Below are 27142 nucleotides of genomic sequence, written 5' to 3'. Positions count from 1 at the left end.
CAATTTTTGTTTCATCTTATAAGAAATGGACACTCCAAACTCTTTAATAAAATGAGTTGGAAGATCCTTATTATTCACTACAGAGTCTTTAAATCCCTTTCAAATTCTTGGCTGAACTTTTGTAACATTTTTAGCACGTTCAAAACATCAAGATATTTCACTGCATATGTATGTGTTATTCCTGTCTCTACTAGTAGTACACGGTCAAAGTTCAATCTGTCCACTATTCTATTTCGATACATTGATACAGAATAGGTTCTACTCTTAAAAACTGAAACACAGGAAGTAGGTGAAGGAAAACTTTCCGTTTCAAATAATTTCACATTACATACAACACTATCTCACCTCCCTCCTTAGTGTTCAGATAAAATCAGGATTAAACTGATAACTGAACTATAGAAGCCACTAGGTATTTTTATTCCACTTCACAAATTAGTCTGGTCATAAATAAGACAATCTTCTTAAAAGAAAATAAACTATCAAGTTAGATTATTGTGATATTTGGAATCAGTTATAAAAATTGATACAGGGCATTTTCCCCCCCACCTCACAAATCTAAACCAGTGAACTATGTAATGGATATCACCATCTATCCTACATTTAGGTTGGGACTGTCAAAAGCACTCAGTATTGATTTGTTAGGACAAAGTTGAGCCGTTTTTGAAGTCTCATCCCTAGTTTCTAATCTTTACCTCTTCAGACAAAGTCCACTGAAACACATACCAAATTTAGCAGGCTTGATGCCATAAAAACACTTAAACCCGTTTCAGTTTTGATGCAACCACCTTCAATATTTATTATTACATACACTATTTTAAAAGAACATTAAGGTTGCAGAGTCAAGCACTGAAAACTTAGAAAACATCAATGAAAGATGTCCATTGAACCTCTTCCATGGATTGGAAACTAAAATACAGACATAAAACCTTCCATTAAACTCTTTGAATTCCCTTCCCCCGTCCTTCTTGAAGGATTATGTGAGGTTGAGGGTGTGAGAAGAATATCCCTTTGCCCTTGTATTAACTATCTTAGGGCCCCACCTCACGTACAAAAATGAAATTAAAGCACTAGCTGTGTGCATATATTCCTTCCTGTAGAAATGACAATACACACCCTTTATGAGTAAATGCAGAGGATCAATAAAGAAGGTATTAAAGACTGGTGCAAAAATACTGGACTGACACACCATGGGCAGTACAAAAGAGCGTTTAAAAATAGGTACTGTCTCAATTGGATTACATATTTAATTGGCACTACTACATATTTTACTGCATAGTCATCTTCTACTCTCGTGACAAAAAAATTACACCCCCTTCTCTTCTGCCAAAATGCATTCAGACAAAACCAGAAAATGTCCAAGATTACTGATATGCAAAGAGCACACTAAAATATATTGCAAAAGTTTTTAAAAAAAAAGCTTGGCATATAAAACAAGAAATAATCCAAAATTTAACAATGAGACCCCCTAGAATACTTCTAATGATATGAGAACATATACAAAGGTATATTTAGATGTTATAAATTTTCCCCTGGTTACAGGATATTAGTATGGGAAAACTGTATACTTTATAGGCTGCTAAAACAGTGGTATTAGCAAGCACCTTGAAGTGTCCAGGTACTGAACGTTTTAAGAAAAACCCACTGTTTTACTCACTATTGTTTAACGGTTCCTTTGAAGTATGAAACAGAAAATATTGGACTTCTCCTCCCTACATACTCTAATTTGTTACCACAGGGTTGCTCATCAGTGTGACTGCAATCAGATCTAGGCAGATGGACCATTCTGCTTGCACAAAGTCCAAGTGAGTCAAAGAGGGTCTACACAGCACAAAAATCTGCTTGTGCAGATTGGACTGCAGGATCAGAGTCTAATTTTGCAATGTATAAGTACAATTTTCATTAGCTGTGCTATTGCAGTGCTAGTCCCCATTCCTACATAACATTTAAAACTTGTATACTCTACAGACTGTAAATTTTAACTGTATGATTAATCAACAGCAGTAAATATCTTGTAACTTTTTCCCTCAATTTTTCCTAGGTATGTCTTGACTTCCGTATACTTAAAAAATGGAAAAAAAAAATCTTGGCTTTGATGATGTTTCTTTAAATTTCTATTTGAGTCAAATAATTCAATGTGATTTGAATCCCAGGTAAATACTACCAATCAAAAATTTAAAGCAGTTTTCTTGGGCTAAAACTTTGCCTACTATATAAGATGCTAGCCTCAATACAGGTTTTATTTATTTTTTAAAAACTAGTTTTAGATCAGTTTATTTTCTCCCCAGTGTGTTCGTGGCAGAGTTTATATTGCCAAGCAAGTGACCTGTTGTGAAAACAAAGAAGCGGGGATTGTGAAGTCAGCAGACACAGAACATTCAACCCACTGGATAAGATGCATGCTAAAGACAGCCAACAAGGAAAGAGAGGTGTGCATTTAAGAGGGTGATTCTGATCTACTTTAAAAATAAAAGATATCTAATCCTACCCAAGTACTGCAACATAAAATTGGGGGGTGGGAAGAGACGCTGGAGAATAAAGTAAGCGGGGAAGTTAGGAGAATCTCAGTGATCCACTGGGAATGCAGAAATACCACCATAAAAGTTACTTTACTTTGGTCTAATATCTTAACATAATGAAAAATAGAGCAGCTGATTTACTTTTGGGACATTGTGACCTACATTAAAAATGGAATATTTCCATTCACACGGCTCTGATCCCTTGACTTAACAAAAATTAACAAAGATTAGTTATGTGACTGTACTACTCAGCAGCCCAAGAGAAACAAAGTCAAAGCTCCATAACACTATGCAAGTGCTTACATACACACACATCATATGTGTAGGTCTTTGCCTATAACAATGTTTTCTTAACATTAAGTGCTTTTCTTACTATTTAAATGAGTGTGTATTTGGAGATATTTAGTATTAGTCTGAGGAAGAGCACTGAAGTTGGGCATAGTCCAAGACAAATGTAGAAACCCTCAACAGGCATATACTAGTCCTGGATTCATTTTTGAGCAGCAATGAGGGACCAGGAGGAGACCACAGTAATTTTCACTTTAACCAAAGCCCTATTTCTGCTTTGTTCTGTGCAGGAAATATATTTACCACACTTCTAAGAAACATACTTTATGGATATTTCAGCTATATGATCATACACTTTAATATCCTACCTGCTTATGTGAAGACTGCTCTCTTGGCCAACGTACCAGGAATTGAACCTGGGACCTCCAGACCTAAAAGTAGGAGCTGCCAGCTTAAGCCAAAAAGCAAAGGATGCCTCCGTAGCTTATGGCTGTAATAACTCAACCTTTGTGGATCTGCACAGAGGGAAAGCTGTAACTAACACACACACCAGAAACAAGAGAAAAAGTTCTGTACACCTGTGATCCAAATGACAAATGCTAGGTAAAAGTTTAAGCCTTGCCCCTGAAAAACAGTTAGGATGTATTACACCATGACAGCTTCTGTGAAAAATTCCAATGAATAAGACATTTTCACTAAAGTCTACATTACAACCACTCCCATGACATCTCCTCACTTCTTATACGCAGTCCAAATTATGCTTATTTGTTCTTAATAGCACAAAAATCCATGTCAAACCATGGAATTCCTTCTACACAAATCCCTGTAGAAAAGCGATACCTCTAAATAGAGATCTGTATCAAAAGACATCCAAAGGAATCTGATGAACACAATACAATCTCAGGCCTGGTCTACAGTAAGAAGGGGGTTCGAATTAGGGTACGCAAATTCAGCTACGTGAATAGCGTAGCTGAATTCGAAGTACCCTAATTCGAACAACTCACCCGTCCACACGCGGCGGGGTCGAACTCTGCGGCTCCCCCGTCGACTCCGCCAACTCCTTCTGCCGAGGTGGAGTCGACCGCGGCGCTTCCGGAGTTCAAACTATCGCATCTAGATCAGATGCAATAGTTCAAACTCCAAAAAGTCGAACTCTCCGCGTCGAACCGGCAGGTAAGTGTAGACGTACCCTCAGTGGAAGTTACTGTGGTGGCAAGTTGAAGACAGAATGTCAGGCAACTTACATTTCCTCATCTTTTGAGTTACATCAGACTCGGTTTTATTTTAAGTGATGCACTCAATACACTAATCAAGTCAACAGCTGAAACCTTCAGACAACTAAGAAGAACCTCTCACTCTCACCATTTTTGTCTTCCTGTTACATTGCAATTTATGGATTTCAGGTTTACCTCTCAACTCCAATCTACCATAGGCAGCAGAAAATGAAAAAGAAAAAATCTGGCATACTAGAAATAAAATATCTGGGAAAGCCGCTATTAAATGTTCGGTATGTCATCATTTTGAAGGGCCTCCATACAGTACCTCTGTTACCATATTAATCTGCTTTCTCTCTTAAAAATCAGACTATTTCCTACACAGCAAGAGCAGTGCCTACAAGTCTCATGTTGGACATTAACAGCGGAGTTAAACAGCATCACTAATGACACACAGTTGTCTCCACACAGTAACATCCAGGTGTTTTGTGGACACGTTTCCAAGCTCACTTTCTTGCAGGGGGTAGAATCTCACCCTCCTGAAACTGTCACGGCTCCAGGTAGCCCTTCTAAGGCGCTGTGGCGGCACAGTCACCTCCTCCCGCCCCATTATCTCAGGGGCGACAGAAAGCGAAGCGATGTGGTTTCTAAAGGGAGCTCCGGCGCTGCCTAACAGCCAGAGCAGGTGACTGACAGGAATCGTGAGTCCTATTCCTGGCGCTGCACCGCCTCTGCGGGCCCCGAGGCCAAGCATTTCACCTCGGCGCGCTCAGCCGCCACACGGCAGGGGAGTCGCGATGCTCCCCGGCCCCGGGCGTGCCCAGGCGCCGCTCGGCCCGGCGCGCTGGGGGATACTCACAGTCCAGGTGCTTCTTCTTCGGCCCCATGACTTCGTGGGTCGTCGCCTTGCAGACGGCTTTGGAGATGGCTGAGCCGGTGACACTGTGCTGGGCGGCCGCGATGCGGTCGGTGATCGACTGGCCCGACATCTTCCGCTCCGCCGGCCCCCGTCACCAGCCTGCGGTCCGCCCGGCCTGCCCCGCGCCGCGCCGCGCCCAAGGGGAGAGACGGGACTGCCACCCGCCGGGAACCAGCCCGCCCTGGGAGCGCCCGCAGCCTAGGAACCAAGGTCCCCTGCGGCCCCTGCTGTGCGCCGGGGGCCAGGGTACCGCAGCCCCCTGCCTCCTTCCCTGGGCTGCTCGCCGGGCCCGGGCCGCGCCGCTCTCCGGGGGGGGGGCAGGGGAGGGGCTCTCTCCGCCGCGCGCCCCGCTTGGTCTCCTGGGCTCCGCTCCGGCTTTTCCTTTCACATTTCCACTCCCAGACAAAATGGCGGCGGCGGCTCCGCCTCGGTGGCGGAATCACGTGACCTAGCGGCGGCCCCGCCTCCCACGCTCCCCTCACTCCCCCGCCTCCGCCCGCGTTAAGGTGGAACCGGCCCACCCGCCCCAGAGCGCTGCTGGGGTCAGGGGCAGAGTTAGCGCAGAGCCTCCCCCCACCGCTACCTCCCAAATACACCCGAAATCCAGCTGGTCTCGGTGCTACCGGAGCCCCTCAATAAACCCCTGCCCACCTCAGGGAGCCCCACCCCAAAAGTGTGTCCATCCCGACCCCTGGGGTGCCCAGGCAGCCCCCCACCAAGAAATACCCCAAAGCCGGGGCTCCCTCGGACAAGCACTATAGCATATGGCAGATTTCAATTAACCTTGGCCTCCCACTTGCTTTCCTGGCCAGAACAGCAGAAAGGGGCGAGTGGGGGAATGGGAGGTGTTCCCTGCCTCCTTCCTTGCCCCACAAAGCTTTTCCAGGAGAGAAAATGCGATTGCATTTTGCTATGCACTGACCCAGGGGGTGGCCTTTTATGGCTCAAAAAACACACACGCATTCAGTTAATTTGCTGGGAGACAGAGTCATAGGTGCAACATCCGCTTAAATAAGTGTCCAGGCAAGTGCTGTTGAACTAGACATGAGTCTTTGTAAAGAGATCCTGGGTGGGTGTGCTATTCATCTTGTTTTTTGGAGGACCTATTAGATTTTCAAGAGTCACACAATTAAAAAAAAAATCCCCCAAGCCTCAGGAATTTGGATCAAGATGTGGATCATACAGCTTGAATTGTAGTTTCAGACTGCCTCAGCACATCAGGAAGTTATGAAATGATGCCAGCCATGATGTGGCATGAAGATGTTGCAATGCAATGTTTGCTATATTGCAGTTAGCGGTCCTCTAGGGAAACTTAGAAAAAAGGGAAAGGCTCCTCCAAGAAAAAAAATTGTCATTTTTCTTGGCCGTTTTCTCCACTGTCCTCATCTGATTCTTGCTCCTCGTGAGTTAAAAAAAAGAAAGAAAAACTTGCTTGCTGTTATTCTGTTTTTCGGCTGTGGATAAGCGAAGTATTACAAAACACTAGTAAAAGTACAATTGTGCATTGTCAAAGTGATGGAAGATATGGCCTAATAGGTCTTATTTGCATCTCTAGTTTCTGTGGCCAAGGTTTCTCAGCTACATCTGTGCAACACCATTGGCTTCAGTGGAATTGCTCTGATACAAAAGGGGAAACTTTGGCCTGAACAGCTGGTTCCCTTGCTAGTCTCTTCCCAGTGATCCTATGATGAGTCTCTGTATGATCAAATATACTAAGAGCTTCATGAGTGATTCCTTCATAGAGGGCATAAATTGATTCATGGAGACTGAAAACCTTTCTTTAACCACAGTGGAAGCTATCTGACATTGGTTTGACTATGAGGATATGTCCTGTTTCTTTAAAATTGTAACTGGAAGCCAAACAGGATGGTAGCTGGGGATAGATCTAGTCAGAATGGAGGAAAAGGGGTAGCTTACTACATACGTACATTCAGTTCTTTGCTGAGACAGCCAACAAGGAGAGTGGTGACTGTCAAGTGTGATGGTGGTCTTTTGTGATATGGACACCTGTCCATTAGGAGCTGGACTGTATCCAACAACTCATTTCAAATGTGCTGTCAAACAATAATCAATCAAATGGTGATGATATTTGGCCACTGGATTTAAACAGTCTAGAAATGATAGACTGTGGAACTCATTAGCAATTCCCTTGATCCATCCATTCCTGCTGTCTTTATGCCAGCTGATCAGCTGGCTAAAATAGTGCAGATGGTTGAGTGGAACTGTAAAAGTGAGTCAGGGCCTTCTCCTACTTGGAATAATTTTATAGCTGAAATTCACTAGTCTGGTTTGTGGAGTTTGGATTGCTTCCCATAGGTCAGTTGGTTGTGATTTTGAAAGACTGTCTTAGACACTCTCCTGTCTATATTCATAAAAAATGGCAGCTCTTGGAATAAGACAAGAGAGAAGCAGCAGCTCTTTGAAGGAAATCTCTTATTGAGCGTCTGCTCCTCCCACTCCAATGGTAGTCAGTCACAAAACTCCCATTGATTTCAATGGGAGTGGAACTCGACCCCTAGAGCAAAATGAGTAATTTACCTTTTTTGGACATTTTACGGAGTGGAAAAAGATACTTTTTGCTTTCACAAAGAAATCAGACTGTAGCACATTACTGCAAATTGCTCATCACAGCAGAAGTGCAGCAGAAGACAGAATAATTTTAAATTCTGACTTCAGGCTGACTGGGACACTCTTCCTCCCTGAAAACAAATACTTATTGCTGTATTCTCTGCTGCTCCATGTGTTAATCCAAGCATATGTTGTGACTGACAGATATGGCAATCTCCCTGCAATATAATTGAAAGCCCTTATTGTATTAAATTTATGTATCATCGTGAGCTGGGATCGTCTGTAACTTCTCTAGGGGGAAGACGTGACAGATGTGAGATTTGGGAGTTCAAAAGACTATACTGAAAATACGCCAGACAAGTATGGACTTTTGGGACAATAAGTATTAAGTTGATTTCCTGGGGTATCCCTAGGGAGAGATTAATCAAATCCCCCACTCTAGTTATGCAAAACCCCAGTCTTTTGAAGCTATGCCCTGAGGAGAGGGTGTTTGTCTGTTCATTACCTGTTACACAGCCCAAGATCAGAGACCTGAGTTGTATAAAAAAATTGGCTGATTGGCCCGGGCTCAGTTCTGGATCTAAGACAGATATGAACTTGTAATCATTGGCTAAACCCAGTTGTGGGTTTGGAAGGACTGAAACCTACCAAAGCCCTAGGCTGGTGTTAGGTTGACCTTTGATAAGCATTTTAGCGTGTGTATAGGTTCTTTTATTGCTTTAATGTGTTTTCTCTATCTTGCTTTTACTTTAAGAATAAATATGCTTGCTTAGAAGGAGCTGTGTGGTAACTTATAACTGAGGGCAATACTGTGCTCATAGCCTTTGGAGAGAAACCACAGTGCAGCCTTGTAGGCAGTCAGGCTTGCTGGGGATATCACAGGTTAAACCAGGGAGCTGTGCAGCCTTAATATCACAGGTTAAACCAGGGAGCTGTGGAGCCTGGCCCGGAGGGATAAAGATGTGGGTTTCTACCCAGGAAAGGTGATGGGTGGGAGCCAGAAATAAAAGTGGGTGCTCTTGGCAGACCATAGTGGGGGAATACAGGTACAGTTACCCTGAAACTGTGACAGTGACATTATACAGGTCTGTCGCATCTTATGCACATTTAACATGCGCAATTTCAGCTTTACGCGGTCGGCAAAAACAAAAACAAAAAAAGAAAAATTAACAATTTTAATACTGTACCTGTAGTGCGGGTGATTCCGCCCGCCATTACACTCAATGTAATTTTGACTATACGTGATTTTCGCTTTATGTGCTGACTGCGGAACGTAACCCCAGCATAAGATGCGACAGACCTGTAGTTATTTATCCTGTACTAACAGTTCCAAACTGTGGCATTCCTCTGAGTCCCATGGTGACTAGGTGTCATTGTCACACCGGGAATTGTTTTTTGTTTTTCAATAGCGCCTTGAGGCTCCAGTCAGTCTTGAGGCTCTAGTATATTAGACCCTTCCAACACCTGGTAAGAGACAGACCCTGTCCTGAAGTTTACATTCGAAATAAGGCTCACCAGAATGACTGTTTTGAAAACACTCATGTATTTGTTTATCAAATAATCCATACATAGTACATTGTCAAAGAAGCAGTGCAGAGATATTAGCAGTCCTTGATCCAACATGTGTGTAGAGAAAGTGTTCTAACTCTTCTCTCAGGAAAAAAATACAACTCCTGACACAGGTGAAAGATTCATATAACCCAAGGGCATAAGCGCACTAAAACATGATCACTGCTGTTAGTAATGACAAACACATCCTGCAGTTAAAAAAAAATTAAGAAATCTTCATTAGTCCCTCTGGCAACTGGAAATCTCACGCTGCCTCAGTTTTGCCTTGAGACTGGTAGTGCTTAGAAAAAGCTTGAATCATCAAGGCCTGACATCAGAACTTCACCAGAAGAGAAGTTGAACAGATTAAACAAACATTCTAAATATTTCTAACTCTTAGTAAGATAATACTTGAGTCATCTTGTTCTGTGTGCTTGTGTAACTCTTGTTCCGCTTCCACCACTGAATTATGCTGGTGCATTGAAAGGAAAGACTCCTTAGCATGTTACAAGGGGATAAAAGAAAATGCAGCTAGGGTAGTGTATTTCTTAGCTTCTGCATTTATTTGTTCAGCAGTGTGTGTGTGTGTGTGTGTGTGTGTGTGTGTGTGTGTGTTTTAAAGGACACAGGTTTTAAATTATGCTAATGAATTATTATTGCATGAGTATTAACTCACACTACTGCTTTATAAAGGAAAGAGTGCCAACTTTTAAAAAAATCATGTAAGGGAAACAAACCAGATTCAGCTCTGAACATGTTTGGCATCTTCCACTGTGCAAGTAAGTTCTTTTCCACTTTACCACAGATCCTGGGATCAATGGAACCTTTGAGCATGAAAAGGAATGGAGGACCTGGCCTTGATGAGCAAGTGAGAGCATAAATAGAAAGGGTGTGATGACAAGAGCATGACTTGATCTGTAATCCATTGATCCCAAGATGCATTTCTACATCTGTGACATAATTCAGACATTTTTGCTAGTAAACTGGAGATATTTGATGGGTGAAATTCTATATCTGTGGGATCACATAAGGAAAAAGGTGAACAAAGTTACAAGATACCACAAGGACAGAGTGAACTCATGGTGAACTCATCACAACTAAGGACATTCCAACTAACTGTAATGAAGGGAAATGTTTGTCAGCCTTCAATGCAGTATGATTAAAAAAGAATATTTTAAAAAGTGTGCGTGAGAGAGTGTGTGTGTGTGTGTTGTGGGCAGACAGGCACATTATACTACCATGGGAAAGAATTTAAGTTAAGTGCAGATTTCTGTGAAGTCTGAGGGAAATCATGCCAGAGCGCGTGCACACACACAAAACCTACCTTCAGTCAAAAACTTGATGTCAGTCCCTCACAATCCTCATGGTTGAAAAGAATTCCTCAGAGGAAAAATAGTTGTTGCTGAGCTTGCAGCCCTTATGAAAACACTGCAATACTCTAGTAATGGCCCAAAATACTGAGCGTGAAATACAAGGTCTGTGTACCACTAAGCCTCACCAGACCCTACTGAGATGGGACAAAACCTTTTATCCAACTCCCCTGAACATTGGTAGTTCAAATCCCAATCACACATGTTTCAGGGGTTATGTTTGCAATCAAACACAAAACCTGGTGTCTTTGGCTCTATTTAGTTTTAAAGAACTTAGAATATCTAAAATGTCTGTGGTACTTCCAATGCATAACAGTATGTAGGTAGTACTTGGTAGGCCACATATTAACTTTCTCAGTATCTGCCCCATGTGGATAAATCATACTTCACATGCTCCTTAGTTAGGCAAAACTCTCATTGATAAACAATGGAAGTTTTGCCTTGTTGTGGATCTCAGGAGTTGTCCACAGTTTTGCAGTTGGGAATTTTCAATTTCACAGAATTCTATGGGTGCAGCCATTGCAAGTATTATTGCTGCAATCTGTAAAGCAATTTGCTGAAATTCTGAAGAAACAAATAAAAAAATGTAGTTAAGCCATGCTTACAAATGTCATAGAAGAAAGACAGGCGCCCGTTCTTGGATCTCCAGGTATGGAAGCTGTTTTATAGTTCTTTGCTTCAAATTGAACTTGTTTCTTGAGGATTTTTTAGTGCCACAACACTAGATAGAATTTCAGTATAGTTTCTAAAATGCATCTAGGTAAGGTAAGGTATTTTAAAGACTTTACAAGGAAGGCCACCAAATGATGTGATTGCATACAGTTTATAAGAACATGACACAGCAAAAGTAAATGGATTAATTTTCTATAAGGGCTGTGTTTTTGAGATGAACAAAGCCATAGCTAGTTTGGTATCTAACTCAAATTAAGAGACTTTTGAACTCTTCTACTCCAGAAATTATGTCTCAGATTTTAAAGATTCAACAATCATGCAAACAGAGTTCTCAGACTCCATACACCACACTAATTTTAAAACTGTAGATTTAAGCCAGCATTCCCAAACCTGGGGGTCAAAAGTCAAGGTCTTATATCCATATATAGTTATTTAAATGAAAGTAGCCTATGCCTTTTACATAGGTGTTGAGTAGTTTAAGCTTTAACTCAGGAATAGCAGTTGTTACTTTCTCCTCGTTCCTCATACACAGTTACACACAATTTGTAAAGTAATATTTTTGTTTGTAGATGCAGTTTCTACATTAACAGTCATTGGTATCATCATCAGCTCAGTAACAAAGGATAGCAACTATCTTAGGAATTACACTCGTCTCCATTGCAGCTCTTTTTCCATTTACAAAACAAATCAGAAGCTAACCAATACATTTCTTAATTATTTCTCCATTTTCTTCATCCAGGTACAGTATGTTTCCCACTGGTGTGGGGCCATTCTGCGTGTACATCTACACAGCAAAGGAAGGGGGTGATTGTAGCATGGGCAGCCTATATTCTGACTAGCATGGGTAAAAATAAGAACCTGGAACTGCTACTGTTACTTAAGGAGGGAAAAAACATCTATTCAAAGGGAGAGTGATTTAGCCCTCAATTGCTGAGTAGCAGGTCTGCACTGCCTCTATGAAAACAAAGAGGAACAACTCACAAAACTGCTAACAACAACAACAAAAAGGAATATCGTATTAAAATCAGCTTGGAGTGACCATAGGAATTACAAACTATCAAGCCTTACTTCACTACCAAATAAATTGGTTAAAACAATAATTGGTTGGAAATATAAAGCTTGTATGAACATGATAGGATAGCAACCAACCAACATGATCCCTGTAAAGGGAAATGTTGTCTCTCTAAATAGACAGAATTCTTTGAGCATGTTGGCAAAATAGCAGCTAACAGAACCAAAATGGTTGATATAACTCATTTGGATTTTCAAAAAGAGCTGATTAGGTCCTTCACAAGAAGCTTTTAGGGACATTTGTATATACACTCTTTACAGAGTCACTCAGCTTAACTATCCCTTTGAGATGAGGCTAGTCTCACCACACAGAGCACTTCCTTTATCAGGACCAGATAGCCCCCACAAGCACATCCTTCTTGTGCTCTTTTATCCAGTTTCCTGGTTAATGAGCTCATTAGCTACCCACCCCAATCAGATCTGGTGATTAGGAAATCCTCTCCTTATTGAGGCTCTCCTATGGGGCCAACTTGGTTAAAAAGTGACCAGCATGCTGGTTCAGTTGCTGATTCCCAGCACTCCATCACAGACAGTCAGAGATAGTTGATATTTACATTTGTTATAAAAAATATGCAATATGTTACAAACAGATGCATTTAATGTGTCCCTCTGCCCCACCCTTCTAATGTTCCTTGTTTTATTTGATTATGTAAACTCTTCAGGGCAAGGTCTGTGTCTTCCTGTGCATTCAGCCAGTACCTAGCTCATTGTGGACACCACAATAAACATAATAAAAAGGGTGATGGCAGTGAACTAGTTAGTAACAGTAAATACAATGTAACTCCAGATTTCCCAGTGTAAAGCAAGAGCAATTTGATTCATTCTCTGTGTGATAACACTGTCTCTTTTTCTTAGGAAGGAAACCCAATGTGATTATTTTTACAGTAAAAATAATCCAAACTGACACTTGTTGTGCCTTGTTTTTTTACTTGGCGTGAGCATTGGCTTTTGATTCTGAGCATCCAGCGTGTGTAATTCCATGGTACTGATTGATAAAGGAATAATTCCTCTTCTTTTATTAAAGGAAAAGACTGCTGCCCCAGATGCAGCTTTTGTCAGATTAATGCAGGTGTGTGTTTTCCGCATTGGAGTCAAGGGGACAAACAGACAGGGTCTTCCCCTTTGATGCTACTTTTAGGCTGATTAGGGTTCCGTTCCAGACACTCATCTTACAAATGAGAAAACATACTCTCCTATATACTTAATAGAAACTATGTTTTATGTAATGTAGAGTTTAGCCTGTAACATATATTGACGGTATCGGCGCTCTTTGTATTATTCACAGAACACTGAACATGCAGCTGCATATGACGTGGATTGGTTAGTGAAAGATGCTTCAACTGGCATTCTGTTCCAACACCTCCCGCCTCGTAGGGATCAGTTGTAATAATACTGACCTAATTTCGTAAAGAGTAGTATAGTCATCATTCACAGGTTCCCTCTTGAACTAATGCAGCTTTCACACTGTACTGGATATTTATGGCAATGGGAAAAGTAGCAGCATGTTAGCATGAGGAGGTAAACAATTGAATAGTACATTTAATAAAATGTCACAATAACTACTAACTGTAAAAGATTAAGAATGAGTGAATCTTGAACGGAAGTCAGTGCCTCTTCCTGAGTCTGTAGCTGAACTTTGATTAAAATGGATGCCACTGTCATATCTTCTAGGTCAGCGTTTCTCAAATGAGGCCACCGTGGACTTTTTCTGCAGCCACTGGGGACTTTTCCTGCAGCCACGGCCTCCTGGGCTGGGGGGCGGGGCGCAAAGTAGAATCATAGAACTGGAAGGGACCTTGAGAGCTCATCTAGTCCAGTCTCCTGCACTCAAGGCAGGACTAAGTATTATCTAGATCATCCCTGACAGGTGTTTTTCCAACCTGCTCTTAAAAAATCCCCAATGATGGCGATTCCACAACCTCCCTAGGCAATTTATTCCAGTGCTTAACCACTTTGACAGTTAGGAAGTTTTTCCTAATGTCCAACCTAAACCGCCCTTGCTGCAATTTAAGTCCATTGCTTCTCGTCCTATCCTGAGAGGTTAAGAAGAACATTTTTTCTCCCTCCTCCTTGTAACAACCTTTTATATACTTGAAAACTGTTATCATATCCCCCCTCAGTCTTCTCTTTTCCAGACTAAACAAACCCACTTTTTTCAATCTCCCCTCATAGGTCATGTTTTCTAGATCTTTAATCATTTTTGTTGCTCTTCTCAGGACTTTCTCCAATTTGCCCACATCTTTCCTGAAATGTGGCGCCCAGAACTGGACACAATACTCCAGTTGAGGCCTAATCAGTGCAGAGTAGAGCAGAAGAATTACTTCTTGTGTCTTGCTTACAATACTCCTGCTAATACATCCCAGAATGATTGCTTTTTTTTTCAACAGTGTTACACTGTTGACTCATATTTAGCTTGTGATCCACTATGATCTCCATATCCCTTTCTGCAGTACTCCTTCCTAAACAGTCATTTCCCATTTTGTATGTGTGCAACTGATCATTCCTTCTTAAGTGGAGTACTTTGCATTTGTCTTTATTGAATTTCATCCTATTTACTTCAGACCATTTCTCCAGTGGTCCAGATCATTTTGAATTTTCATCCTATCCTCCAAAGCACTTGCAACCCCTCCCAGCTTGGTATCATCTGCAAACTTTATAAGTGTACTCTCTATGCCATTATCTAAATAATTGATGAAGATATTGAACAGAACCGGACCCAGAACTGATCCCTGCAGGACCCTACTCAAAATGCCCTTCCAGCATGACTGTGAACCACTGATAACTACTCTCTGGGAATGATTTTCCAACCAGTTATGCACCCATCTTATAGTAGCTCCATCTAGATTGTATTTCCCTAGTTTGTTTATGAGAAGGTCATGAGAGACAGTATCAAAAGCCTTACTAAAGCCAAGATATACCACATCTACCACTTTCCCCCTATCTACAAGGCGTGTTACCTTGTCAAAGAAAGCTATCGGGTTGGTTTGACATAAATTGTTTTTGAAAAATCCATGCTGTTATTTATCACCTTATTATCTTCTAAGTATTTGCAAATTGATTGCTTAATTATTTGCTCCATTATCTTTCCAGGTACGGAAGTTAAGCTTACTGGTCTGTAATTCCCTGGGGGGGTGTCATAACTATAAAGGGAAGGGAACAGCCCTCCTGTGTACAATACTATAAAATCCCTCATAGCCAGAGATACCAAAATCCTTTTACCTGTAAAGGGTTAAGAAGCTCAGGTAACCTGGCTGACACCTGACACAAAGGACCAATAAGGGGACAAGATACTTTCAAATCTTGGTGGGGGGAATCTTTGTGTGCTCCTTGTTTTGGGGGCTGTTTGCTCTTGGGACTAAGAGGGACCAGACATCAATCCAGGCTCTCCAAATCTTTCTGAACCAGTCTCTCATATTTCAAACTTGTAAGTAACAGCCAGGCAAGGCGTGTTAGGTTTATCTTTGTTTTCTCAACTTGTAAATGTTCCTTTTTGCTGAGAGGATTTACCTCTGTTTGCTGTAACCTACGGCTAGAGGGGATTCCTCAGGGCTCTTTGAATCTGATTACCCTGTAAAGTTATTTTCCATACTGATTTTACAGAGATGATTTTTTTACCTTTCTTTCTTTAATTAAAAGCCTTCTTTTTTTAAGAACCTGATAGATTTTTCCTTGTTTTAAGATCCAAGGGGGTTGGATCTGGACTCACCAGGAACTGGTGGGGGAAAAGGAGGGGGAATGGTTAATTTATTCTTGTTTTAAGATCCAAGGGTTTGGATCAGTGTTCACCAGGGAATTGGTGGAGGGATATATTCTGGGGGGAGGTAGACAGAGTTTCCCAAATAACTCTTAAATGATTTGGGCAGCCAAACCAGATCTAAGCTGGTAATTAAGCTTAGAGGTTCTCATGCAGGTCCGCACATCTGTACCCTAAAATTCAGAGTGGGGAAGGAACCTTGACAGGGGGTTGTGCTTATTTCCCTTTTTATAGATGGGCACTATATTTGCCCTTTTCCAGTCTTCTGGAATGTCTCCCATCTTCCATGACTTTTCAAAGATAATTGCTAATGGCTCAGATATCTCCTCAGTCAGCTCCTTGAGTATTCTAGGATGTATTTAATCAGGCCCTGGTGATTTGAAGATATCTAACTTGTCTAAGTAATTTTTGACTTGTTCTTTCCCTATTTTAGACTCTCATCCTACCTCATTTTCACTAGCATTCAGTATGTTAGACGTCCAATTGCCACCAACCTTCTTGGTGAAAACTGAAACAAAGAAGTCATTAAGCACCTCTGCCACTCCCTCGCCCTCTTGCTCCTGGATGCCCTGCCTTGGTGTTGGTTGCTGGGGCCGTCAGCAGGTGTTGGGCCCTTCTATCCTTTGGAGACATCTGGGGCACAATGCTGGAGGAGTAGGCACCCAGTGGGTTCTCCATTATCCAGGGGCGGTGGGGCTCAGGCTTTGGGGTTCAACCCTAGGGTGGCAGGCTCTAGCTGTGGGGCTTCAGGCTCCAGTCCCGGTCTCTGGCTGCACAGCAGCAGGCCTCAGCCTCCGGTGGCAGGGCATCAGGCTCTAGCTGTGGGGCTTCAGGCTCCAGTCCCGGTCTCTGGCTGCACAGCAGCAGGCCTCAGCCTCCGGTGGCAGGGCATCAGGCTCTAGCCCTCCACTGCCTCCCTTTGCCCTCCTATCCAGGGCTTAATTTGTCCCCAGGCTTGCTGGGACTGAGTAAGTCTGCTATGAAAAGTGATACTTAAATATTTGTTAATATCACTTTTCACAACAGATTTACTAGCTAGCAATAAATAAATTACAATGATTTGGACGTGTCTATGTGCATATTTATTTGTTTTCCCTAAATCTAATTACGTATTTTAGGAAAAAGTGTGAGAGTGGCCATCAGCAAGAGTTGGTGGCCACACTCTGAGGCCACCAAAAATTTGTCCTGAGAACCCCTGTTCTAAGTCCAGTCCTTTGATATTTCTCTGCAATTTACTCAGAACTGATGGATTCTTGGGGATAGAACATAAGGAACAATCGTGAACTGACAGGGTGGATTGACAGTGTGACAGGTTTTTTCCATCTGTAAGATTCTGTGAGACTATTATAAGTCTGACAGGAATGAAAGTTACATCGGTTGTGGAAGAAAGAGTACCCAGCTTTCCTAACTTGCTGGGGGAGTGGCTGATTGTTCCTCTGCTTAAACTAAGATGTGAAGAAACAGAAAACAAAGAAGACAATGTTAGAAACTGAGGATCGGGAGCTACGAAGCATTACTGGCCAGTAGGCACAGACAGGGGCGGCTCCAGGCCCCAGCAAGCCAAGCGCGTGCTTGAGGCGGCATGCCGCAGGGGGCGCTCTGCCGGTTGCCGGGAGGGCGGCAGGCGGCTACCGGTGGACTTCCCGCAGACGTGCCTGCGGAGGGTCTGTGGCTCCGTGCCTGCAGGAGGTCCACCAAAGCCGCGGGACCAGCGGACACTCCGCAGGCACGCCTGCGGGAGGTCCACCGGAGCCGCCTGCCGTCCTCCCGGCGACTGACAGAGCGCCCCCCCGCGGCATACCGCCGTGCTTGGGGCGGCGAAATGTCTAGAGGCGCCCCGGGCACAGAATAGTCTCTTATTCTGGAGTGCCATGAATCAGCCTCCCCTCTTCATTTAGAGTCTCCCTGCTGCTGAATTGGAGTGGGCAAAGCACTCATTTCTATGCAGATGGTTTCTATAGATTGTGGAGGGGAATGGGAGGGGTGGGGAGCTGCAGGCGAACCACTGCAGTGGAGGAGAATAGGCCAGCCATCTGCACCTGAAGATATCGGAGAACTGAAGCCAACTGACTTCTCTGGAACATGTGGGTGGGGAGGCTGCCCCCAACAGAAGATAATAGTGGCCCTAGTACTTTCTGGGGCAGAAGAGGCTATTCCCATGCTCATAGTTTTGTCTGACTTTGAGTTTTAGGAGTTAGAGCCCAAAAGTAAAAGCAAGAAGTAGGGGTTACAAATCCCCATGCCTCCAAATGAATAAAATATTCATGTGAACCCCTGTGAAAAGAAGCTGCTGAACTTCCTACAACTCGAAAAGGCACAAAGGAGAGACATCGGCTGGACAAATGAACTCAACATAGAAAATGATAAAGAGAAGAATCAGAAGGAATATAGATAAAGAGTCAAAATAAGGAAAATGAACTTAAAGTACAGCAGCTGACAGACATACATACACTGTGTGACACACATCACAGCCATTCCACCTTCAAAGTGTTAGCTGATCAATGTTATACAGATGCTACTCAGCAAAACCTCCAAAACATTAAGGGATGATTAGGGTGAGCAGATGTCCTGATTTTATAGGGATAGTCCCGATTTTTGGGTCTTTTTCTTATATAGGCTCCTATTACCCTCCACCCCCATCCCGATTTTTCACATTTGCTGTCTGGTCACCCTATCCAGAGTACAGTACGTTGCACTATAGCTGAGTAGAGTGAGATATTGCTCAGTGTGTTATCTATCCAGGACAAAGTCCTAGAAACAGTCTGGTGAGAGAGCTTTGCACTAGAGTGACCTGAATATGCAGATAGTTAAATACACATGCTTTCTCTTGTTTAGAATTCAAATTGCTGTGTTTTAGTTGCCAGCTCGCACGGGCCAGTTGGTGAGATATAAAAGTATAAATGGTACCATTGCTTGAGGCAGACAGGAAATGACAACCACTGTTACTAGAGAATTACCTATGCAAACAGCACAAGTGTAAGAATGACGTATGGCCAGTGTAATGTACGGTACTGATCAAAAAAGGTAATTAAATTTATTATAATCAACACAGCTTGCAATGATGTCAACTAACTTTTGTTTTAATCTTCCAAGTGTGTAACAGAAGCCGCTGAAAGTTAATGCAAAATTTCATTTTGGAGAATTGTGCAGACAGCAGGCCAAATTCTCTCACATATACACTTGCTACACCACTGACTTCAGTGGGTTTGTAGTTATGCAGCTGAAAGCAGAATGTTAGCCTCGGAATTTAGGACGGTTAAAATCCAACGCCAAGGACCAGGTTCAGGGCTCAATCCTACAAAGTGCTGCTCAGTTTGGTCTCAATCCAGCAAAGCACTTAAACACGTTTTTCCAATAGCAAACATAAAGTTAAAAAAAGGGATGCTTCATTTCTCCCCATGCTACCACCACATTCTTTAGTTCATCAGGACAGCTATGGTCACAATTAAAGAGATTCCATCAACTTGAAAAGAAAATTAACTAAGAAGCCCTAGGAAGGTATATCAAGGCCCATCTTATTTGCCTTGATAAAATAAAGGCTGAGAAATGTTCACTTTCAGTTAACTTATGAACCATGGGCCTGTCACAGCAATAGTTTTTAAGCATTATTGCCATTAAAAGTCAATGCGGAATTTGGTATGACATGATAAATCCATAAGATCTTCGCTGTCTCTTATTGATAAGCACCAGCAATTTGCTAACAAGAGGTAATGATGTTCTTTCACTGAAAGCTTTTTCTTTTTTCCTCTAAATGAGCTGATATCAGTGAGGCCAAGAGGTACCTGCAGAGAAGAGAGTCTAGGTTCTGAGGCCTGGATCCTCAAAGGTATTTAGGAGCCTAACTTCCTTGATTTCAATGAGAGTTAGGCATCTAAGCCTCTTGGAGGGTCTGGGCCTAAGTCTTCTGATAGATCACAGGGTACCAAGATGCTTGTCAAGTCATTGGGTCAAAGTAAGATGTGCTGTTTAAATTAGTGTAAGTGGATTTGCTTACACTCAGACTCCCATATGCATAGGTGTTGACTCTGTGAGAGCCCTGGGTCTGGAGCACCCACAGGGAAAAAGTGGTGGGTGCTGAAAACCCACCAGCAACCCCCCTATCAGCTCCCCTCTTCCCCCCAGTGCCTCTTGCCTGCTGGTGGTCCCCGCCAATTAGCGCTTCCCCCTTTCTCCCCACGCCTCCCACCCGTGATCAGCTGTTTTGTGCCACGCAGGAGGCTCTGGTCGGGGGAGGAGCGAGGGCGCGGCATGCTCGAGGGAAGGGGTGGAATGGGGCGGGAAGAGGCGGGGTGGGGGCAGGGACTTGGGAGAAGGGGTGGTGGGAAGAGGCGGGGTGGGACGGGGCTTGGGGGAAGGGGTAGGGTGAGGTAGGGCCTGGGGCAGAGCCGGGGTCAAACACCCCTGGCACATTGGAAAGTCGGCGCCTGTGCCCGCGTGCTCAGTTAGTATAGAACTGCTTCCTATTAGTGTAGATCCTACAAGCTATTTACAACCACCTACCAATATGTAAATGAGCATAAGGAAGAGTAAGAGGCTGTAATTGATATGCCAAGTTGCTGAAAGAAGTATTTTACAGAGAGCTAGGCCTGTCTTTACCTTGCACAGTTTTACACCTTGTTAGTTGCTTTTCTTAACACATTCTTCTTTTGGGGACATCTACAACAATTCTAACTTGATTAGACTCACCTTTGAACCTGGGCCTTTGTATTTTTGTGTATTGCACACAGAGGAAGTAAGCATCACATCAGGAAGTGGTCAAACTATTATTTTACAACTGAGTTGCTAAACACGTACGTAGAACAGAAGCCTACTGAACATGTTGCTGATCTGGCTTGTGATATGCAGCAGTGTTTAGTCTGTCTAGAAAACTTTGCTTGAAAAGTGTTGACATAAAAGTATTCAGCCTAGCTGAAGACCAAACAACATAGTTAGCAAGGAACTACTATATTTTTGCATTAACTCCCCAGTGAGAGTACTTTATTCTGATCCTCTTTGCTTGTTTTTGTAGACATTTTTTCACATGGGGTGAGGAGCTCTGAAAGGATGTTGGTGCATACATAGTAAAAGAGGCACTTTTGAAAGCACATAGGTGTCTAACTCCCATTGAAATCAATGAGAGTTGGTGCCTAGATACCTTTGAAAATCCCAATAGGCACCTATCTCTGTCCATAGACCCCTAAATCCCTTTAAAAATCTGGCCATTAGGATCCTAAGTCTCTTTGACTTTCAGTGAGACTTTGGGTCCTCAGTGCTCAGGTCATTTCTGAAAATAGCTTACTGTATTTTTAGACTCCAAGATTTTAAAGGGAGGGATTATCCCTTTCTGTGTGTCCATAAAGCACCCAGCATATTTTGGGTGCTACTGTAGTATAAACAAACAAATATTGCTACTAATTAAATCAATTCCCCTCAAGGCAGAGCCAGAGAAAAGAGCTAGGCCTTTCACTGTGCCATAAAGGCCAATTAGACCATAGGAATGTTCCTTTTAGTTTCTAAACTTTTCTCTGCACAGGGGATTCCTGGCTTTTGCAGGTGTGATGTGAATGGTATGGTACGTGCAACTATTCTTCTGTTTAATCCTTCCTCTTTTCTTTAAATTACTGCATGGTTCTGTCTTTCTAACCCTTTCCCAGTGTAGAGAGGAATGGATTTTTCTTCCCACCTGTTCCCTAGGGGCTATCTGGAGGATGGAGTGCTTCATTGTAGCCACAGTTCAGCAAAAGCTAATGGGAAACACTAGCGTTTCCCAGTGAAAAGAGAGATCCTCATATTCATTTGTATTTCTCCTTTTTTTTCAGCCCCTGGCTGGAGAGACTACTGTACTTGATGAGGAAATAGCAGTGGCTTCTCCCCAGCTTGATTCAGAGAATCTGGAGCTGGTATTCAGCCACTCTCTGAAAATGACCGTCACTAGGTGAGAACTAACCCAGCTGTAGCTTGTATGAAGAGTAACAGGTACAGCAGCAGCCAACCAAGCGGAACAGAGACGGCTTGGAATTCTGCGGTATAAAACGGATTTATAGCAACAACCTAGGGTCCATCTCAAGCAGGAAACAGGACAGGTTGGGGGGAACGTACCAGTAAAGCCTGAGGAGCTGAAGTTACAGAGCTAGCTGCTTACCTGTAACACAAGCAAGCAGCATAAATCTGAAGTAACTACTGAAATTAGTGGTGTTGCTGCAGATTTACACTGGTGTACAGAGATCAGACTCTGGCCCTGGTTACACTCCGAACTGCGGAAAGCTATAATCCATCATTATTGTATTTTCCTGTTCGTGAATGTTTGCCTTCTATACCTCACCTCGACTTGCTCCGAGCTATCTCTTTCAAGCTTCCCCCATTGTCTTGCCTGGTAACACTGACTCCGTACCCATTCTTCTCTGATTGCACAAGTTCCTTGTGCTGATCATGCAGGAAGTATTTCCTGAGTAGCATTTCCTGATGACTAACTATTGAGGAAATCAGCCTGGAGAGCATGATGATGAATCTTTCTTTCTATTTTTTTTAATCTTTTAAAAAAATTCTCCCTTTCTACTATTTTTGAACTTCAAAAAGCTGATCATGATAGAAATGTGTTTTCTATTAAAGGCTCTAAATCTGGGGTCTCCCCTTTTTGAGGAGAGAGCAACATACGTCAAAAATCCCTATCAGTTTTCTGCTGGGTTATTGGCCTTTTAAAAAGTTTTATTTGCCAATGTTCAGCATCTTGTGTTTTGGGTTTTTTTTTATTACTATTATTTTTATTATTTGAACAAGGGTTTTGATTATTAGAAATATGGATAGTTGGGTTTGTGATGACTGTGAGAAATGCATGGTGAATTGCTTGGTGGGTGTGAAGGTTGTGGAGCTCTCGAGACACCTAAACAGACTTATATGCGGTGCTGGGGTGGAACCAGTGAATGTGGTACATAGGGAAAAGTAGGAGAGAGGTCCTGGAGGCCAATTTTGGGCTGCTAGGTAAGAGATTAAAGTCTAGCACCTCCATGGTAACATTCCCTGAAATGCTTCCAGTTCCAGGAGCAGGGCCAGTTAGACAGGCAGAACTGCAGGGTCTCAATTTGTAGATGAGACGATGGTGTAGGGAGGAGGGCTTTAGATTTATTAGGAACTAAAGAACCTTTTGGTCAAGAAGGAGACTACACAGGAGGGTTGGGGTCAACCTAAACCAAAACAGAATTAGATTGCAGGCATGTAAAATTAAAAACATTTGTAGAAGAGTTATTAAACTAAGGGCTGGATGAAAGCTGACAAGTGCAGAGGAGCACATGGTTCAAACAGAGAATGTCCCTTAGGGGAGGATCTATTAATGGGGATTCTCTATATCCTAAACAGGAGAGGATTGAAGCAGATAAAGTACAGGTAGGAGCTAAAGAGAAATAGTCAAATGAAAGGAGTCTCATTCAATTAGACTAGATGACCCTTGTGGTCCCTTCTGACTCTATGATTCTATGAAGGCAGACAGCTAAATATTGACAAATTTTATAAGTGCTAGTGTAGAAATGCAAGAAGTATAAATACTTGAGTTCCTGGTATTAAATGAGGCTATTGATATAATAGGCATCACAGAATCTTGGTGGAACCATAATAATCAATGGGACATGATAATACCAGGGTACAAAACATATAGGAACGAAAGAGTAGGTTGTACTCGTGTGGGAGTGGCATTATATGTGAAAGAAAGCATAGGGTCAAATATAGTAAAAATCTTAAATGACTCAAACTGTACCAGAGAATCTCCATGGATAGAAATTCCATGCTTGAATAATAAGAATATAGCAATAGGAATTTACTACTGACCACCTGACCAGGATGATGAGAGTGATTGTGAAATGCTCAGGGAGATTAGAGAGGCTGCAAAAACAGAAAACCCTGGAATAATGGGGGATTTCAACTATTCCCATATTGACTGGGAACATGTCAGCTCAGAATGGGATGCAGAGATAACATTTCTAGATTCCGTTAATGACTTCTTCTTGGAGCAGCTAGTCCTGGAACCCACAAGGGAAGAGGCAATTTTTTATTTAGTCCTAAGTGGTGCACAGGATTTGGTCCAAGAGGTGAATATAGCTGAACTGCTCGGTAATAGCAATCATAATGGAAATAAATTAACATTCTTGTAGGGTGAAAATACCAAAGAAACCCACCAGAATAGCCTTTAACTTAAAAAAGGGGAACTACACAAAAATGAGGAGGCTAGTTAAACGGAAATTAAAAGGAACAGTCATAAGACTTAAATGCCTGCAAGCTTTTTAAAAACACCATAATAGAGGCTCAAACTATATGTATACCTCAAATAAAAAAACAGCAACAGGACCAAAAAACACCCCCGTGGCTAAACAACAGAGTGAAAGAGGCAGTTAGAGACAAAAAGGCATCTTTAAAATTGGAAGTCAAATCCTACTGAAGAAAACAGAAAGGAGCTTAAACTCTGGCGAGTCAAGTGTAAACGTATAATTAGGCAGGCCAAAAAAGAATTTGAAGAGCAACTAGCAAAGGACACAAAAACTAACAGCAATTTTTTAAAAAGTATATCAGGTGCAGGAAGCCTGCCAAACAATCAATGCGGCCACTGCATGATCGAGGTGCTGAAGAAGCACTCAAGGAAGACAAAGCCATTGCAGAGAAGCCAAATGAATTCTTTGTATCAGTCTTCTCTGCAGAGGATGTGAGGGAGATTCCCACACCCAAGCCATTCTTTTGAGGTGACAAATCTGAGGAACGGTCCCAGATTGAGGTGTAAATAGAAGTGCTTTTGGAAAAAAAATGATAAATTAAAGTCACCAGGACCAGATGGTATTCACCCAAGAATTCTGAAGGAACTCAAATATGAAATTTTAGAACTACTAACTGTGGTATGTAACCTATTGCTTAAATCAGCCTCTCTACCAGATGACTGGTGGAAAGCTAACATAATGACAGAATTTAAAAAAGGCTCCAGAGGTGATCCTGGCAATTACAGGTCGGTAAGCCTAACTTCAGCACCAGGCATATTAGCTGAAACTAGTAAAGAACAGAATTATCAGACACATAAATTAACATATGTTGGGGAAGAGTCAACACAGCTTTTGCAAAGGGAAATCATGCCTAACTCATCTGCTGGAATACTTTGAGAGTGTCAACAAACATGTGTTCACGGGTGATCCAGTGGATATAGTGTACTTGGATTTTCAGAAAGCCTTTAACAAGGTCTCTCGCCAAAGGCTCTTAAGCAACATAGGCAGTCATGATATAAGAGGGAAGGTCCTCTCATAGACCAGTAAAAGATAGGAAACAAAGGGGAGGAATAAATGGTCAGTTTTCACAGCATAGACATAAACAGTAGAGTCCCCAGAGAATCTGTACCAAGACTGATGCTGTTCAACATAGTCATAAATGATCTAGAAAAAGGGGAAAACAGTGAGGCAAAGTTCGCAATGTTGATAAATGCAAAGTAATGCACACTGGAAACATAATCCCAACTATACATACAAAATGATAGGGTGTAAATTAGCTGTTACCACTCAACAAAGAGATCATGGCCTCATTTATGGATAGCTCTCTGAAAACATCTGCTCAACGTGCAGTGGCAGTCAAAAAAAGCTAACAGAATGTTAGGAACCATTAGGAAAGGAATAGATAAGACAGAAAATATCATAATGTCACTATATAAATCCATGCTCACACCTTGAATACTGCATGCAGTTCTGGTCACCCCATCTCAAGACAGACATTAGAATTGAAAAAGTACAGAGAAGGTCAACAACAACAACAAAAAAATTAGGAGTATGGAACAAATTCCATATGAGGAGAAGTTAAAAAGACAAGGACTGTTTAGCTTAGAAAAGAGCCTGCTAAAGGGCGATATGCTAGAGCAGAGGTGGGGAACCTTTTTTCTATCACAGGCCATTGACTCACAGGAAAAATTCAGTCGCGGGCCACACACAGCCCCGTGGGGGACGGGGGGACACGGAGGCTTGGGGCTCCCCCCCGCAGCAGGGCAGGCAGGCGCTTGTGACTCCGCGCAGAGGCTCGAGGCTACCCCCAGGCTCTGGGGTGGTGCCAGAAATGAGGGTTTCAGGCTTGGAAGGGGTCTCCAGGCTGGGCTCTGGGGTGGGGCTGGGAATGAGGGATTTGGGGTGCAGGAGGGGGCTCTGGGCTTGGGCCAAGGGCTTTGAAGTGTGGGAGCGGGCTCAAGGCTGTGACAGGGGGTTGGGGTGCAGGAGGGGGTGCGGGCACTGGAAGGGAGTTAGGGTGTGGGAGAGGGTTCCGATTTGGGGCCGGGGGTTGGGATGTGGGAGGGAGTTTGGGGTGCGGGCTCCGGCCGGGCTGCGCTTACCTCAGGTGGCTCCCAGTCAGTGGTGCAACGGGGCTAAGGCAGGCTCCCTGCCTGCCCTGGCTCTGCGCTGCTCCCGGAAGTAGCCAGCATGTCTGGCCCCTAGGTGGAGGGGACAGGCCGCAGTTCCCGGCCAATGGGAGCTGTGGAGCTGGCACTGGGGGCAGGGGCAGCATGCGGAGCTTCCCTGATTGTCCCTCTGCCTAGGGGCCTCAGGGACATGCCAGCGAGCCGGCGCTTGCAGCTCCAGTCCGACGGGGGTGGGGGCACCGAGGCTCGGGGCTTTTGGCCCATGGCATGGAGACTTGCTGTGGGCCAGATGGCTTTGGCTGACGGCCTGGAGGTTCTCCACCCTTGTGCTAGAACCTCCAGTCCGTCGGCAACCTTTTAGCAGTGCTGTGCTGAGTCTTCATTTATTCACTCTAATTTAAGGTTTCGCGTGCCAGTAATACATTTTAACGTTTTACAGAAAGAGACCTTCTAAAGTCTATAATATATAACTAAACTATTGTTGTATGCAAAGTAAATAAGGTTTTTAAAATGTTTAAGAAGCTTCTTTTAAAATTAAATTAAAATGCAGAGCCCCTGGACTGGTGGCCAGGACCTGGACAGTGTGAGTGCCACTGAAAATTAGCTCATGTGCTGCCTTCAGCACGTGTGCCATAGGCAGGGTTGGCTCTAACATTTTTGCCGCCCCAAGCAAAAACAAAGAGCGCTGCCCCGCCCCCGAGCATCGCATCGGCCCGCCCCTCGAGCGTCAGGTCGCCCCAGTCCCCGCCCCCCGAGCGTCACGTCGCCCAAGTTCCCTGAGCATCGCGTCGCCCCAGTCTCTGCCCCCCGAGCATCAGCAGACCGGACAAAAATTAAATGGAATCAAACCGATTCCCTTCTTGTCCCTAGAGCTGGGCTC

General features: G+C 43.2%; 1 protein-coding gene across 6 annotated transcripts in view; it reads right to left on the bottom strand.

Annotated features, from left to right (window-relative positions):
• LOC123377216 (phosphatidylinositol-binding clathrin assembly protein-like) overlaps positions 1 to 5347 on the bottom strand; it is a 50773-nt gene extending 45426 nt beyond the window's left edge. For 2 of the 6 annotated variants that reach the window (XM_045029825.1, XM_045029830.1), the window contains exon 1: positions 4878 to 5345. In XM_045029825.1, coding sequence (XP_044885760.1) covers positions 4878 to 5007 — 130 coding nt within the window. In that variant the 5' untranslated portion in view covers positions 5008 to 5345. Of the gene's footprint in view, positions 1 to 1654; positions 1921 to 3172; positions 3310 to 4877 lie in introns of those variants that run through there. The other 4 variants (XM_045029824.1, XM_045029826.1, XM_045029828.1 and 1 more) reach the window with 4 other exon arrangements.
• Positions 5348 to 27142: the final 21795 nt, after the last annotated feature.

The sequence above is a fragment of the Mauremys mutica genome, chromosome 9 (assembly GCF_020497125.1).
Source record: "Mauremys mutica isolate MM-2020 ecotype Southern chromosome 9, ASM2049712v1, whole genome shotgun sequence".
NCBI classification, from domain to species: domain Eukaryota; kingdom Metazoa; phylum Chordata; order Testudines; family Geoemydidae; genus Mauremys; species Mauremys mutica.
The sequence above is the reverse complement of the archived record's forward strand: the minus strand, read 5'-3'. Positions and strand labels throughout refer to the sequence as shown.